The following is a 14,687-nucleotide window of genomic DNA, read 5'->3' as shown; positions in this document are numbered from 1 at the left end:
GTACCGTTTCATTACATGTGAAAATATTATGACAGTAATACAGTAGCTCAACCAATATGAGACATGCTTTCTGTCAAGTAATACATATAAATCATGAAATTTTCTTTTTAATCAAATGTCACATGCAGTAATCAAGATGACGAACAAGCATGTACACTATGCCTATTCAAATGATCAAGGTCATGGAAAGTTTCTAACTTCATGAGGCAATTATTGTTGTCTTCCAACTTCCATGACATAACACCCCCCCCCACCCCCCCACCCCCGTTTTCCTTGACTGTCCCCTGCAGTTTGGGACCAATTGTTTACCAAACTGTTCTTGATATGTCATCATCCTGCAAAAGCAATGTCGACAAACAACTCATTAACAGCCTCATTAGAGTTGCTCCGGCGTTCAGCAAGGGAATACAGAATAGTTCAGTTCTGAACTTCTTACTTGAAAGGACTGCAGGAAGCAAACAATCAGAAAGAATGAAGCACGCAAAAAAGTGTTTCTCCTTCTGACTTTCAGTGCGTACAGTATTTCTGATGTAAAACGCAGCATGATTAGATGTATGAACAGTGTATTTCCTGCTGGCGTTGAGCATCGTCTGAAATACATTTGCACATCAAAAGTAGTCCTTTTGGTTAGTGCCAAAGGTCATGACTACGAATGAGGGAATATCAAATTTTTTGTTAATCTCAACCATGAGCAGGATCTTGAGACACTTGAACTTTCGCGTTACACTGCTAACACTCCAGCGGTACATAGTCCAAATGGCTCAAAGCAATAGCTCTGGTATGTGGTCATCGTTGACTGTCCAACTGACAGACCTTAAAGGCAGCCTGAAGCTCTCCTCACAGTTTTATAATATAAGATGGATTCATGCTTGACGCAAGGGGTGAATGCGAGTCCTACTGTAGATGACTAGGGCATAGCTTTAGATTTATAATCAGACTTCTCCAATTAATATCATCACAGCGGCAGAAGATGGATGTATTTTTACTCCTAACAATCTCTACCAGCGTAGCATACCACCTAGCATAGCATTTTTCCGTTTCAGCTGCTCACTGCTCAGTGGCTGTATAGAGCTAATGCTACCTCACGCCAGCTTTTACTGTAGCTGAGTGTCCAATGTCGAGTGCTGTGGGTTTTTGGCAGGCAGTGTTCAGTTTTAATCAAACAACACGGACAGCAGTGTAAACAAGCGACGCGACTTAATGGGCTGTGACAGAACACACAGAGTGCCTGCAAGGGTACGTTTGATTATTGTTCCCGTCCTTGCCAAATGTGTGGGCTGCCTCACCGTTAAAGATGCAGTTTGCATCAAGGACGGATGATAACTGCAACAGCAGGACAACAACAACTATAAAAATGGTGATGATGATGATGGCATATCTACTCTGTGCTGTATTCGATTTTTCCCCACTTGAAGAGGGCAAGTGGGGGGAAAAAGGTTATGTTGGACAATGTTTTCTCATTACTTTTACACTTATTGCAGTTGGCCTTCTTATGATACATTTCTTCTGTTAATTTGTCATTATAAACAGCTGTTTCTGTGACCATGGCTCAGTGTGCCGGCTTGCCTGTAATGACAAAGCCTTCAATTCTGTCACTGACCTCCAAATCATTTCAGACCGCACCTAACAGGCTCCAACAATAGCTGACAGTTCAGTTGGTCTTTCAAGGATATCGCCGATCAAGCCCTCAGTTCCTGAGCGGTTGCTAATAATTTCAGCTGTCAGGCAGTTGTGCTGTGGGGATAGCTAAGAGTTTAAAAGCAGCAAACATGCTTATTTATGATGTTACGGACTGGCTATTGATTTCTGTACTTCTACTGTATAATTTTATTGTGAGGCAGGTAGAGGAAGTGTAGACTCTGTGGAGCTGAACTGCCTTTCTGCCCTGTATGTTTTGCATTTTTGAGATTTTTTAGGCCTAACACAGCAAAATTGAACAATGTTTATTCAGAGTGAGTTTTTTTTTTCCATCATAAAACAGCTGAGATTTAGCTCATTTAAGGTAAATGTGAGGTCCTGAGTCTCTTTTCAACACATTCTCATTGTTTTTGAAGGCAATTATGGAGAGAAGCGAGTTTGTATATGTATCTATAAGTCAAAATATTTTATTTTATTATTTCTTCTTAAGATAAATATATAGGAAACAATGCAGTCAAACAGAAAACTAATCAAACGGCCACTCACTGAAATAGAAATATCAAAAAATGTGTTACGTGTGAGTAAATGTAAGTAAATGATATGATTGCTGTCAGTAAGATGATCATTGGCTTACATACAGTAGACACAGGGGAACAGACAATGATGTAATATATGACTCTAAGTCGTCGCTCTTGTCAAGAGGACTGAGCTCTGACACCATGAAGACAGAGGATCTCCGTCTGCATAAGACCAGACAGTCCTGACGCTGATGCACAGAAGAGGACACTTCTTTACGTAACTCGCTTTGCTGCGGACAGTTTTACTATGGAGTTCTTCAACTCAGCTCTTGGGAAAAACATCACGTTTGTGCGTCCTGCCTATTTCATAATAAGTGGTTTATCCGGCATTGCAAACATAAAACATTACTATGTGTTTCTCTTCTTTGTTTATATTGTTTCAGTGCTGGGAAACACAGCTGTAATGGCCGTTATATACTTGGATCATAATCTGAGAACTCCAAAATATATCGCAGTTCTTAACCTCGCGTTTGTGGACCTGTTTGGTAGCTGCGCTTTGGTGCCGAAGCTGCTCGACATCTTTCTGTTTAACCATCGCTACATCGCCTACAACGACTGCTTGACCTTCCTTTTTTTCTGCTACACCTGCCTTTCCATGCAGTCATTTAATCTGCTTGCGCTCTCCTATGACAGACTGATAGCTATCATCTTCCCACTGCATTATCAAGTGAAGGTGACCCACAGCTTCATGTTGTCTCTGATTGCCTCTTTCTGGGCCTTTGTTTTAATCGCTGTACTTATTGCGGTTGGCCTTCTCACAAGACTTTCCATCTGTAAATCTGTGGTTATTAACAGCTATTTCTGTGACCATGGGCAGATATACCGGCTTTCCTGTAATGACCATTTCCCCAATTATGTCCTTAGTTGTTTGTACCCAGTTGTTCTGTTTTGGCTTCCGCTTGCTTTTATCTTGTTAAGCTATTTATATATTGGCTGTACTTTAGCTAAAGTAGCCACAGTTCAAGAAGGACTCAAGGCCTTTAAAACATGCATAGGTCATCTCTCATTAGTGGCAATCTATTTCATCCCACTGTTAATAACATTTACATTGATGGAGAATATACATCCGAATGCCAGGATCATAAACCTGTCTCTGACCTCCGTCTTTCCTCCCATGTTGAACCCAATCATTTATGTTCTGCAGACACAAGAAATCAAAGAATCTGTGAAGAAGTTATTAAAACTAAGGGGAAAATCCAAAATAACTATGAAAAAGTTAACCGTAATGTGACAATTTTTCTATACGCTGTCTTTTTTGGTGTCTAAAAAGTTACCCATTATAAATGTTAGATTTCGAACATCGCACAAATTTAATTACTGCATTACTACAAACTACTCTTTCAGGGTATGAGTCCACTGAGGTTAAGACTGTGGCAGTTGATGGTGTTTTTATAGGAATGTTTAAAGGCATACAACAAGATAAATGTTTTAGTAGTTATAAAGATAAGGATAAATGTTTGAAAAAACACAGTAAATATAATTTTTTCTTATCTTTCTTATCTTTAAAGTCTGATTTCTTGGTGTTGTTTATTTTAATTTCTAAAAGGAGTTATAAAATGAAAAAGCAGCCTTTGCTGAAATGCTTCAATGCAGAGTGTTTTGTGAATTTTGCAAGCAGATGTTAAATTTGATGCAAAAGCAAAAGCCTCACAAAGAAGTGTATGTTTGTCTTGTTTAAATTTAGAATCAAATATAACAAGTTATTGTGATGGAAAAAAATTTGTGTCTCTGCGAGTTTCCCGTCTCCTGTGTATCTGGACGTTCATTTTTTATTCTTTTTCACCTCTTTGGTGAAAAATCCAAGCCATATAAAGAAGGCAAATTTTGTGCTTCTGAAATCAGTGACAACTTTATTTATTTATTGTTTATTGTTACAAATGTGTTGTTCTTTGTCTGCATCATGATTGAATGTTCTCTAGATCTAAAAAATAAATGAGAATTTTTTAAATGACTTCTAATAGTCAAGTCAATTTTATTTATATAGCCCAGTGTGCTGTACAAACTGTACAGCACACGATACCCTCTGTCCTTAGACCCTCTATTCAGATGCCGAACCTCCGCCCGTGTCCGTGCTGGGAGACTCAGCTGTAATGGCTGTAATATACTGGGATTGTAATCAGAGAGTTTTAAAATATATTGCACCTTAATGCAATTTCTGACTTTGTGTGTTCCTGTGAGTGTCTTTGGGAAGTGCCAGTAGTAGCAAACTGATTGATTGATTGATTGATTGATTGATTGATTGATTGATTGATTGATTGATTGACTAATCTGATTCATCTGGACTGGTGTGGGTGTGGTTAGGTCAGATTTGATTGTCTGTAGCCTTGCAACATAAGTAATCAACCCCACAACTGTTTGATACTGATTAATATTTTAATAAATGAGAGAGCGGGAGGGGAGAGGGGAGCTCGCCTCTGTCTACATATGCGAACACGGGACTCCAACTGAAACACAGTCTCTCCATGAACCTCTGCAGACAGTAAGACACTGAGAAGTCTTCACATGGAGTTCTTCAACTCAGCTCTTGGAAAAAACATCACCTTTGTGCGTCCTGCGTATTTCATCATAAGTGGTTTTATTGGCATAGCCAATGTGAAGTTTTACTACGTCTTCCTCTTTTTCGTTTACATTGTTTCAGTGGTGGGAAACACAACTGTGATGGCTTTAATAGTGTTGGATCATAATCTGAGAACTCCAAAATATATTGCGGTTTTTAATTTAGCATTTGTGGACTTATGTGGTAGCTGCGCTTTGGTGCCGAAGCTTCTTGATATCTTTCTGTTTAACCATCACGCCATCTTCTACAATGACTGCTTGGCCTTCCTTTTTTTCTGCTTCGTCTTCTTTTCAATGCAGTCTTTAAGTCTGGTTGCGCTCTCCTATGACAGACTGATAGCTATCTTCTTCCCACTGCAATATCAAGTGAAGGTGACCCACAGGTTCATGCTGTCTCTGATTGGCTCTTTTTGGCTCCTTGTTATTACTTTGATACTCATTGGAGTTGGCCTTCTCACAAGACTTTCCTTCTGTAAATCTGTGGTTGTTAACAGCTTTTTCTGTGACCATGGTCCATTATTCTGGATGGCCTGCAATGATTTTTACCCCAGTTATGTGTTTAGTAGGTTGTCACCAAGTCTTATTCTTTGGCTTCCACTGATATTCATCCTTGCAAGTTACTGTGGTATTGCCTACTCCTTGTTAAAAATTTCCACAGCTAAAGAAAGAGTGAAGGCCTTTAAAACATGTACAGGACATCTTTCGTTAGTGTCAATATACTTCGTCCCTGTCTTATTGGTGTTTTATGGGGGAAAGGTACATCCAAATACTAGAATCATAAACCTCTCTTTGACTACTGTCATCCCTCCCATGTTGAATCCAATCATTTATGTTCTGCAGACACAAGAAATCAAACAGTCATTGAAAAAATTGTTGAAAATGAGAGGGCAATTCCAAATTGCAACAAAGAATTAAAACATATTTAGCCTTCTGCTTTTGTATTGAGCGGCGAGATCCATCTTGAAATAGGTTTAGTTATCGACTGTTTAAAATTTCAGCAGCAGCATATAAACAGAGGAATGAATTAAGTTCTTTGCTTAGCAGTAAAGGTCTGCAGTATATTTATATTTCTAGTGGTTGCTTTTTTTTAATGCCTTTTAACATCATGCAAAATCAATAAATCGTTGTATGAATTGGAATTGTGATCGGGTTTATTAACCTGAAATTGCAGCCGATGTTATTGCTGTCTCATACATGGCACAGCCAGCAGAGCTTAGATTCTGTAATAATGATAATGGAGTAATAGAAAAATTATCATGTAATTATGTCATCAAATTAAAAACAATATGTAAATATAGTTACAAACTTCTGATCTCAGTGAATAAATAGTTTGTTGTCAAAGAGTTTTTGTTATGATGGAGCGTCCCTGAACCACTATAGACTCTCAGAGATGTTCTGTTCTCACGCACTGTTTTTGTCTAATGAGCTTATGATATTTAGTGTGAATTACATCAGATTTTTACAATGTTGTAATTTTTGTAGTTACAAATTTGCCATAGATTTCACAAGATCTAATGTTCATGTCCACTTTGTTTGACTGCATTACATTTAATGTGTTACTGGAATACAACAATTTGAAGTTACAAAGAAGTTTTTATTTCAGAGTGAATGATGTTCAGACTTCAGCAGATCAGCTGATGTGAATGCGATCAAGTCACTCTGGCATGAAGCTCTACAAGTGGCCAACTGAAGAATAATTCTCTTTATTAAACTTTGCATTTTACATGACACATTTAATTCTCTGAACACTTGTAAACTTATTTTCTTGCTCTGTGTTTGTCGGTGCTCCTAAAGTGCTTTCCAAGTAAACAAGGTAAACAAGAAATGTATACCTTATGCCTGGATCAGACCGCACAAATCTTTTGTCTTTCACGATGGTCACCGTGTCCGATCTAACAATCACACTGCCATAAACTGGTGCCGTGTCTTGGTCGGGTGAATGGCAAGACGACACGTGTGACCCTGATCGATCACGCCACGTCTTAGGCGGCTGAAGCCACTGTCAATCAAACTGACAGAAGCGTTGTGTGTGATGCTGGCGGTCTTGTGTCGAGGGTCATCCGAGACGACAGGTCATTTAGCATGTCACACTGCACGGTATAGACGTACAATTGTCGTTCAAGATTGTCCAGGACACTGGTAATTCGTCGGCCACAAAGAAATGGTCTCAAAATCGGGCTAAAATCATGTAGTCTGACTCCTTATTTTCTAAAATATGATATAAAATATATAAATGCCTGTCTGACCTATTCCTAATCCATTCAATAAGGTCAGCACTGGCCTGATACAATCAGTTTATCAGATGAATCACTGTATTTCATCTGTGTTTTTATGATCTATATATTGCATTTTGTGTTAAACCTTACTTTTTTTTCGTAACTTGACAGATCACAGAATGACAGATTCACTTCAGTGAGTTGGTAAGTTTAGCTCCCTTCTTTTGATAAACTTTATGAGCACTGAATTCCTTTCTTGAGTACCACAACGCGGTGTTGATGTATGACGGTTTGATATCAGGGATAGACTTGGGCCTGACTACCAGGATATGTGAAATGGGTAATTGAATGTGCAGCAAAGGGACAGACTGATGGACACAGTCAGTGGAACCGTCAATGACGAAACAGCAAGGAAATGTCTGGGAAGGAAATCAATGAATTAAACTTATTGTTCAGTGGGAATGACATTTCTTAATCTTCATGTAGTCGCTGTGGATCAATGACTGTCATCCATGATGTAGCTTGTAATGTTCACATAATCCCACTAGAGGGCAGCACTTATCATATTAACATACTGTAGGTAATGTCTTTGGTTACGGACAGCTTGAAGTACACTGGAAGGTATTGTTATCCTGTAATATCACACAGGATGAATAGACATTGTTAAGGACATGACTTTTTACGAGATGTGGACACTCTGTACTCCAGAGCATCGTCCAAACAGAAGAGCAAGTAGTGCTGAATGGATTCAGAGTCTTTTACGTTCTCCAAACGGGCACTAATGTCTGCTGGGTTCATGTTTCTGGTCAGTTCGCACTGTTGAAATTGTGTCAAGGAATGAATGACAATGGGGCGTCTATACCCGTATAGTGTGACATGCTGAACGACCACGACACCCTGACGCAAAGACTAGCATGTCAGAATCTGTCAGAAGACAAAAAAACTGTGTAGTTTGATCCAGGTCTTATGGGAGGGTGAGGCTGGTGAGGGCCAAAAACCAAACCAAGGAGTCCATAATGCAAACAAAATCCAAACGGGCTTCCATACACCGGGGAAGGAGAACTAATGACACACTGGTAAAAACAATCGGACAATCGCACAGGTGGGAAAATACAGGAAATAAAGCAAAATGATCTATTTATCAAATAGGATTGAAATCATTTTAAAGCTGTGCCAGATATACCAGCACAGTTAGGCAACCTATCGATCTATCCGATGAGATGATGTCATGGTGACAATAAGTTCACTGAGTCGATTGCATCAGGAACACAGTGGCAACCTATGAGACAGTTGCACATTGAAGTGCATGGATATCTAACTCTGACCATGTGACACAGCCACCTGCGCTTCTTCTGTCTCACAGTGACAGAGGAAAAGTATAAATGACAGGTCTTACTTGAATTACACACTTGGTTCTGAGGTGAGTCTGATTTCATCAGCTTATATTGAACACCTGAACGATGTAATGCTTTATTATGTATTATATTGTTTTCTCTGTTTGAATTTGGCAAACACAGACTTGTAATGGGCCCTGAAGAGAAAGCTGCTACCATATTTAATGGCACATTTATTCGCCCTGCAAAATTCTATCTGAGTGGGTTCTCCAACATCCCTCATGCTAGGTATTACTATGTGTTCCTGTGTTTTGTGTATATTGTGAGTGTTCTTGGGAATGGCTTCCTTCTCTCAGTTATTTACCTGGACAAGACTCTTCATACTCCTAAATACATGATTGTATTTAACTTGGCTTTGGCAGACTTGTGTGGGAGCACTGCTCTAGTCCCAAAACTCTTGGACACATTTTTGTTTGACAGGAGATTCATTGTTTATGAGGCTTGCTTAAGTTCTATGTTCTTTGTTTTATTCTTTTCAAGTATCCAGTCATGGACACTTGTCACGATGTCATATGACAGATTTGTAGCAATTTGCTTTCCTTTGAGGTACCACGGCATTGTGACCAAACCAGCTATTGCTGCAATGCTGCTGCTTATGTGGGTTTTTTTAGTGATTCTACTAACATATATTGTTAAGCTTATTGATCGCCTCTCCTTCTGTAGATCTTTGGTGATAAACAGCTTTTTCTGTGATCATGCCCCAGTATATCGTCTGGCCTGTAACGACACGTCTTTAAATAACATCATGGCATATGTTGCTTTTATTGTAGTCCTCTGCATTCCTCTTGTATTGATAGTATTGACATATGTTTGGATTTCCATAGCTTTGAGCAGGATTGCATCAGGAAAGGAACGACTGAAAGCATCAAAAACTTGTACTTCTCATCTCATCCTTGTGGCTATGTTTTTCCTCCCAATTGTGGGCACCAACATTGCGTCGGTGTCCTCCTACATCCATCCTAATGCCAGGATAGTAAATTCTTCTTTGACTCAAATCATACCATCTTCGCTCAATCCTATTGTGTACTCTTTGAAGACAGAAGAAGTACTGAACTCAATCAAGAAGCTTTACAAAAGAAATAGGATTAGCAACACAAGCACAAAAAGGAAAGTCTTTATCACTGTTGCATTGACACATGAAGCAGAGTTACAATAGAACAACTGTTATGTAAGGTTTTGCTATTTATGTCTAACTAATAAATACAACAGTTGAATTAGTTAAAATGATTATTATGTGAGGGTGGAACGGTGGTAGTGCGCATGCCTCACAGAAAGAAGGTCACTGGTTCGAATCCCGGGTCAGATGGGGCCTTTCTGTGTGAAGTTTGCATGCTCTTCCTGTGTATGCGTGGGTTCTTTCCTCCACCAAAAACATGCTCATTGGTTAATTGGTGACTCTAAATTGTCCTTAGGTGTGAGTGTGAGTGTGAATGGTTGTCTGTCTTGTATGTTGCCCTGCAATCGACTGGCGACCGGTCCAGGGTGTACCCCGCCTCTTGCCCGTTGACAGCTGGGATAGGCTCCAGCCCCCCCGCAACCCCGTAAGGGATAGGCGGTATAGAAAATGAATGATTATTATGTTGTATTTACTGTATTTTTGCTAAATCAGCAATACAATGATCTGTACAAAATGATCTGTACAAAATGAAGATCTATTTCAGGGATTTCCATCTGTAGTGAATTGTTGCTTTTGCTTGAGATAACAATTATGTGGGAAGAGGAATCAAACCATCTGCAGCTTTGTTGTGAAAAGACTTAACTGAAATAGTCTTAACAAAACCCATGTTTTTGTACAGTACTTCACTGTATATATGTAGATATTGAAAGATATACTCAGATATGATAGATAATCGTTTTAAAGAGCAAAATCCAACATTTGCCTCCATTATTTTTCAAATCTTGGAAATCATAGTGTTACGCATGCTCTGTCAAGACATGACTGTCATCCATGGTGTAGCTTGTACTGTTCACATAATCCCACTAGAGGGCAGCACTTATCCTCATACTGTAGGCTATGTCCTTGGTTATGGACATCTTGAAGTTCACTGGAATGTATTGTTATCTTGTAATATCAAACAGGATGAATAGACATCGTTAAGCACATCACTTTTTACGAAATCTGACAGAGGCTTAGTTCATTATGTCACACTATTCTCAAGGACATACTGTAAATGTACAAGACATTTAAGTCTTTATTTTAATACTATAGCAATTCAGATTTTATAGTGCTTTGAGTTAACAAACAGTAGATATTATCTGAGATAATCTAACGACCAATATGAGTATGAACCTGGTGATTTGTACCTTATTAAAAACATCAAGTGGTAATTTGCTCTATAAAGCACCCTGTCATGAAGGGTGAAGTAGATTCTCAAATATTTTAGAGTTTAGAAAAGACTCCGAAATGACTGAGTGGGTATTGTATTCGTGGAACAAAAGTAAGAACATCCATCCATCCATCCATTGTCTTCCGCTTATCCGGGGCAGGGTTGCGGGGGGAGCAGTCTGAGCAGGGACGCCCAGACTTCCCTCTTCTCGGACACTTCCTCCAGCTCTTCTGGGGGGATCCCGAGGCATTCCCAGGCCAGCCGAGTGACATAGTCACCCCAGCGTGTCCTGGGTCTTCCCCGGGGCCTCCTCCCGGTGGGACATGCCTGGAACACCTCCCTAGGGAGGCGTCCAGGGGACATCCGATAGAGATGCCCGAGCCACCTCAGCTGACTCCTCTCGATGCGGAGGAGCAGCGACTCTACTCTGAGCTCCTCCCGGGTGACAGAGCTCCTCACCCTATCCCTAAGGGAGCGCCCCACCACCCTGCGGAGGAAACTCATTTCAGCCGCTTGTATCCGGGACCTCGTTCTTTCGGTCATGACCCAAAGTTCATGACCATAGGTGAGGGTAGGAACGTAGATTGACCGATAAATCGAGAGCTTCGCCTTTCGGCTCAGCTTCTTCTTTACCACAACAGACCGATACAGCGACCGCATTACTGCAGCCGCTGCACCGATCCGCCTGTCAATCTCACGTTCCATCCTTCCCTCACTCGTGAACAGGATCCCAAGATACTTAAACTCCTCCACTTGAGGCAGGAACTCTCCCCCAACCTGAAGGGAGCAAGCCACCTTTTTCCGGTCGAGAACCATGGCCTCGGACTTGGAGGTGCTGACTCTCATCCCAGCTGCTTCACACTCGGCTGCGAACCGCCCCAGCGCATGCTGAAGGTCCTGGCTCGAGGTAACCAACAAGACAACATCATCCGCAAAAAGCAGAGATGAAATCTGCCGGCCCCCGAACCGAACCCCCTCCGGCCCCTGGCTGCGCCTAGAAATCCTGTCCATAAAAATGATGAACAGAACCGGTGACAAAGGGCAGCCCTGCCGGAGTCCAACATGCACCGGGAACAGGTCCGACTTACTGCCGGCAATGCGGACCAAGCTCCTGCTCCGGTTGTACAGGGACTGTACAGCCCTCAACAGAGGGCCTCCAACCCCGTACTCCTGGAGCACCTCCCACAGAATGACGCGAGGGACACGGTCGAATGCCTTCTTCAAGTCCACAAAGCACATGTGGACTGGTTGGGCAAACTCCCATGAACCCTCAAGCACCCTGTGGAGGGTATAGAGCTGGTCCAGTGTTCCACGGCCAGGACGAAAACCGCATTGTTCCTCTTGAATCTGGGGTTCGACTATCAGCCGGAAGACTTCCTCTACGGAAGACATGACAGAGGGATTGAGGAGATCCTCAAAGTATTCCTTCCACCGCCCGACAATATCCCCAGTCGAGGTCAACAGCTCCCCACCTCAACTGTAAACAGTGTTGACAGAAAGCTGCTTCCCCCTCCTGAGGCACCGAACGGTTTGCCAGAATTTCCTCGAGGCCGACCGGTAGTCCTCCTCCATGGCCTCCCCGAACTCCTCCCAGACCCGAGTTTTTGCTTCTACAATCGCCCGAGCTGCCACACGCTTGGCCTGCCGGTACCCATCAGCTGCCTCAGGAGTCCTAAAAGCCAACCAGGCCCGATAGGATTCCTTCTTCAGCTTGACGGCATCCCTTACTTCCGGTGTCCACCACCGGGTTCGGGGGTTGCCGCCACGACAGGCACCGCCGACTTTACGGCCACAGCTACGGACGGCTGCATCAACAATGGAAGTGGAGAACATGGTCCATTCGGACTCAATGTCTCCAACCTCCCTCAGGATCTGGTTGAAGCTCTCCCGGAGGTGGGAGTTGAAAACGTCCCCGACAGGGGGTTCCGCTAGACGTTCCCAACAGACCCTCACGGTACGTTTGGGTCTGCCAAGTCTGTCCCGCTTCTTCCCCTGCCAGCGAATCCAACTCGCCACCAGGTGGTGATCAGTTGACAGCTCAGCCCCTCTCTTTACCCGAGTGTCCAAGACATACCGCCGAAGGTCAGATGATACGACTACAAAGTCGATCATTGACCTCCGGCCTAGGGTGTCCTGGTGCCACGTGCACTGATGGACACCCTTATGCTTGAACATGGTGTTCGTTATGGACAAACTGTGACTAGCACAGAAATCCAATGACAGAACACCACTCGGATTCAGATCGGGGAGGCCGTCCCTCCCAGTCACTCCCCTCCAGGTGTCACTGTCGCTGCCCCCGTGAGCATTGAAGTCTCCCAGCAGAACAATGGAATCCCCGATTGGGGCACTATAAGCAAGCCCACACCAGCTCGCCGCCTCTCACCGCGGGCAACTCCAGAGTAGAAGAGAGTCCAGCCTCTCTCAAGGAGTTGGGTTCCAGAGCCCAGACTGTGCGTGGAGGTGAGCCCGACTATCTCTAGCCGGTACTGCTCAACCTCCCGCACTAGCTCAGGCTCTTTCCCCCACAGTGAGGTGACATTCCATGTCCCCATAGCCAGAGTCGTTGTCCAGGGTTTCGGTCGTCGGGGCCCCTGCCCACGACTGCTACCCATTCCACATAGCACCGGCCCCTTCTGATCCTTCCTGCGGGTGGGCCTACGGGAAGGCGGGCCCACGTCGCTCCTTCGGGCTGTGCCCGGCCGGGTCCCGTGGGCAGAGACCCGGCCACCAGGCGCTCGCCTGCGAGCCCCAACCCCAGGCCTGGCTCCAGGGCGGGGCCCCGGTGATGCCAATCCGGGCGACGTACGCTTCCTTGATTTGATTTCTTTCATAGGGGCTTTTTGAAGTAAGAACATGTTGTTTCTTTAACAAAGGTCGCAGTCAAACCTGACTTGGTCGGATGAGAATGGAGTATTCACCTTTGTCTGCTTGCAGAAGCACTCTCACTAAAGTGGACTCAGCTTGTGACGAAAACCAGAACTTGTCAAAGATTTTATGACCCTCAACCAACTTCAGGAGTTGGTCGGTGATCATTTTTTAAAGGGTTTTGAATAAAACGGGTAGCTTGGAGAGAGTGGTTGAAAATAGAGAGCAAATAGAAGACAGGAGAGATTTTTTGGAGGAATTCTATCAATGTTTTGAATGATCTTCAGTGTGGCTGTAGACTTCGTATTAAAGAGGAGCAGCTTGCAGCACTTTGCACCATTAAACGTGTATAAATGTATTTTTACAACACATTCATGAGACGCTCTATGAAAGTGTCAGAAGTTACCAAACAGTATGACGACGTGTCTTCTATATTACGTTCCCTGAGGATACATTTATCGTTAAACAGACCATAGTGAGTCAAGACAAAACAGTTCTAATGAGCCCAGTTTGTGATGCCATCACCAGAGCGCTTTGGTTAATGACCTCGACTTTAACAAGCAAACCTTTTACTGTTAAAACTTCAAACTAATTACTCCCAGTTGCACCTATTAAGAATAAAAACAATGGACGGAAATAGGTGGAAGTGCACAATACTGTTTTTGTGAAGCTGTTATTTCATTTAAAGTACACTTGCTTTCGAGAAGGGACAGCAGTCTTAGACTTTCACTTAGAAATTCTGAGAGTTTTTGCATTTTCTGAAACATTATCTGTCATGTTAGCAGTGAAGTTGTTAGTGTGATAGATCCTTTGAACCTGGTCTTGAAGTCACTGGTCAATATGGAACATGCTAGCAGTCACAGGACACTTTCACTGGGCTTTATTTATACTGAAATGAAGTTAATTAATCTCACATTCATCAGCATTGTCGTTTAAAAATAAGAATTGAATGATTATCCCACAAGGTCTGTTATTTAAATTGTAAAATTATATTCAAAATTTTGAAGGACTGTGGGATACAGAAAGAAAAGAACGACAAAGGACAAACTTCAATGAAATAGTCAATGAATTGCTGTCTTCTTTCTCTGAACTCTTCTCCTTGACCATGATGAA

General features: G+C 42.5%; 3 protein-coding genes across 3 annotated transcripts; all 3 read left to right on the top strand.

Moving 5' to 3' along the window:
- Positions 1-2,463: 2,463 nt before the first annotated feature.
- LOC139345021 (olfactory receptor 1f45-like) lies at positions 2,464-3,482 on the top strand. The gene is given in 2 exon segments (XM_070983467.1): positions 2,464-3,403; positions 3,406-3,482. Coding segments are annotated over 2 exon segments (1,017 nt in total).
- A 1,236-nt stretch (positions 3,483-4,718) lies between these two features.
- Positions 4,719-5,687, top strand: LOC139345020 (olfactory receptor 1500-like). The gene has a single exon (XM_070983466.1). It carries the CDS (start codon positions 4,719-4,721, stop codon positions 5,685-5,687), a length of 969 nt encoding a protein of 322 aa, XP_070839567.1.
- Positions 5,688-8,512: 2,825 nt separating this feature from the next.
- On the top strand, positions 8,513-13,112 carry LOC139345019 (olfactory receptor 1-like). The gene is made up of 3 exons (XM_070983465.1): positions 8,513-9,465; positions 11,382-11,407; positions 12,988-13,112. Exons 1-3 carry the CDS (start codon positions 8,513-8,515, stop codon positions 13,110-13,112), a joined length of 1,104 nt encoding a protein of 367 aa, XP_070839566.1.
- The last annotated feature ends 1,575 nt before the right edge of the window (positions 13,113-14,687 follow it).

This window comes from Chaetodon trifascialis, chromosome 16 (genome assembly GCF_039877785.1).
Source record: "Chaetodon trifascialis isolate fChaTrf1 chromosome 16, fChaTrf1.hap1, whole genome shotgun sequence".
NCBI classification, from domain to species: domain Eukaryota; kingdom Metazoa; phylum Chordata; class Actinopteri; order Chaetodontiformes; family Chaetodontidae; genus Chaetodon; species Chaetodon trifascialis.
Note: the sequence above shows the minus strand (reverse complement) of the source record. Positions and strands in the feature narration are given on the sequence as shown.

Bases quoted from the DNA above. Each gene is read 5' to 3' on its own strand.
- LOC139345020 (XM_070983466.1), top strand. From the start codon at position 4,719: ATGGAGTTCTTCAACTCAGCTCTTGGAAAAAACATCACCTTTGTGCGT.
- LOC139345019 (XM_070983465.1), top strand. From the start codon at position 8,513: ATGGGCCCTGAAGAGAAAGCTGCTACCATATTTAATGGCACATTTATT. The intron at 9,466-11,381 runs GATTAGCAACAC...TACTGCAGCCGC, and splicing joins AAGCTTTACAAAAGAAATAG to TGCACCGATCCGCCTGTCAA. The intron at 11,408-12,987 runs GTTCCATCCTTC...ACTCCCCTCCAG, and splicing joins GATCCGCCTGTCAATCTCAC to GTGTCACTGTCGCTGCCCCC.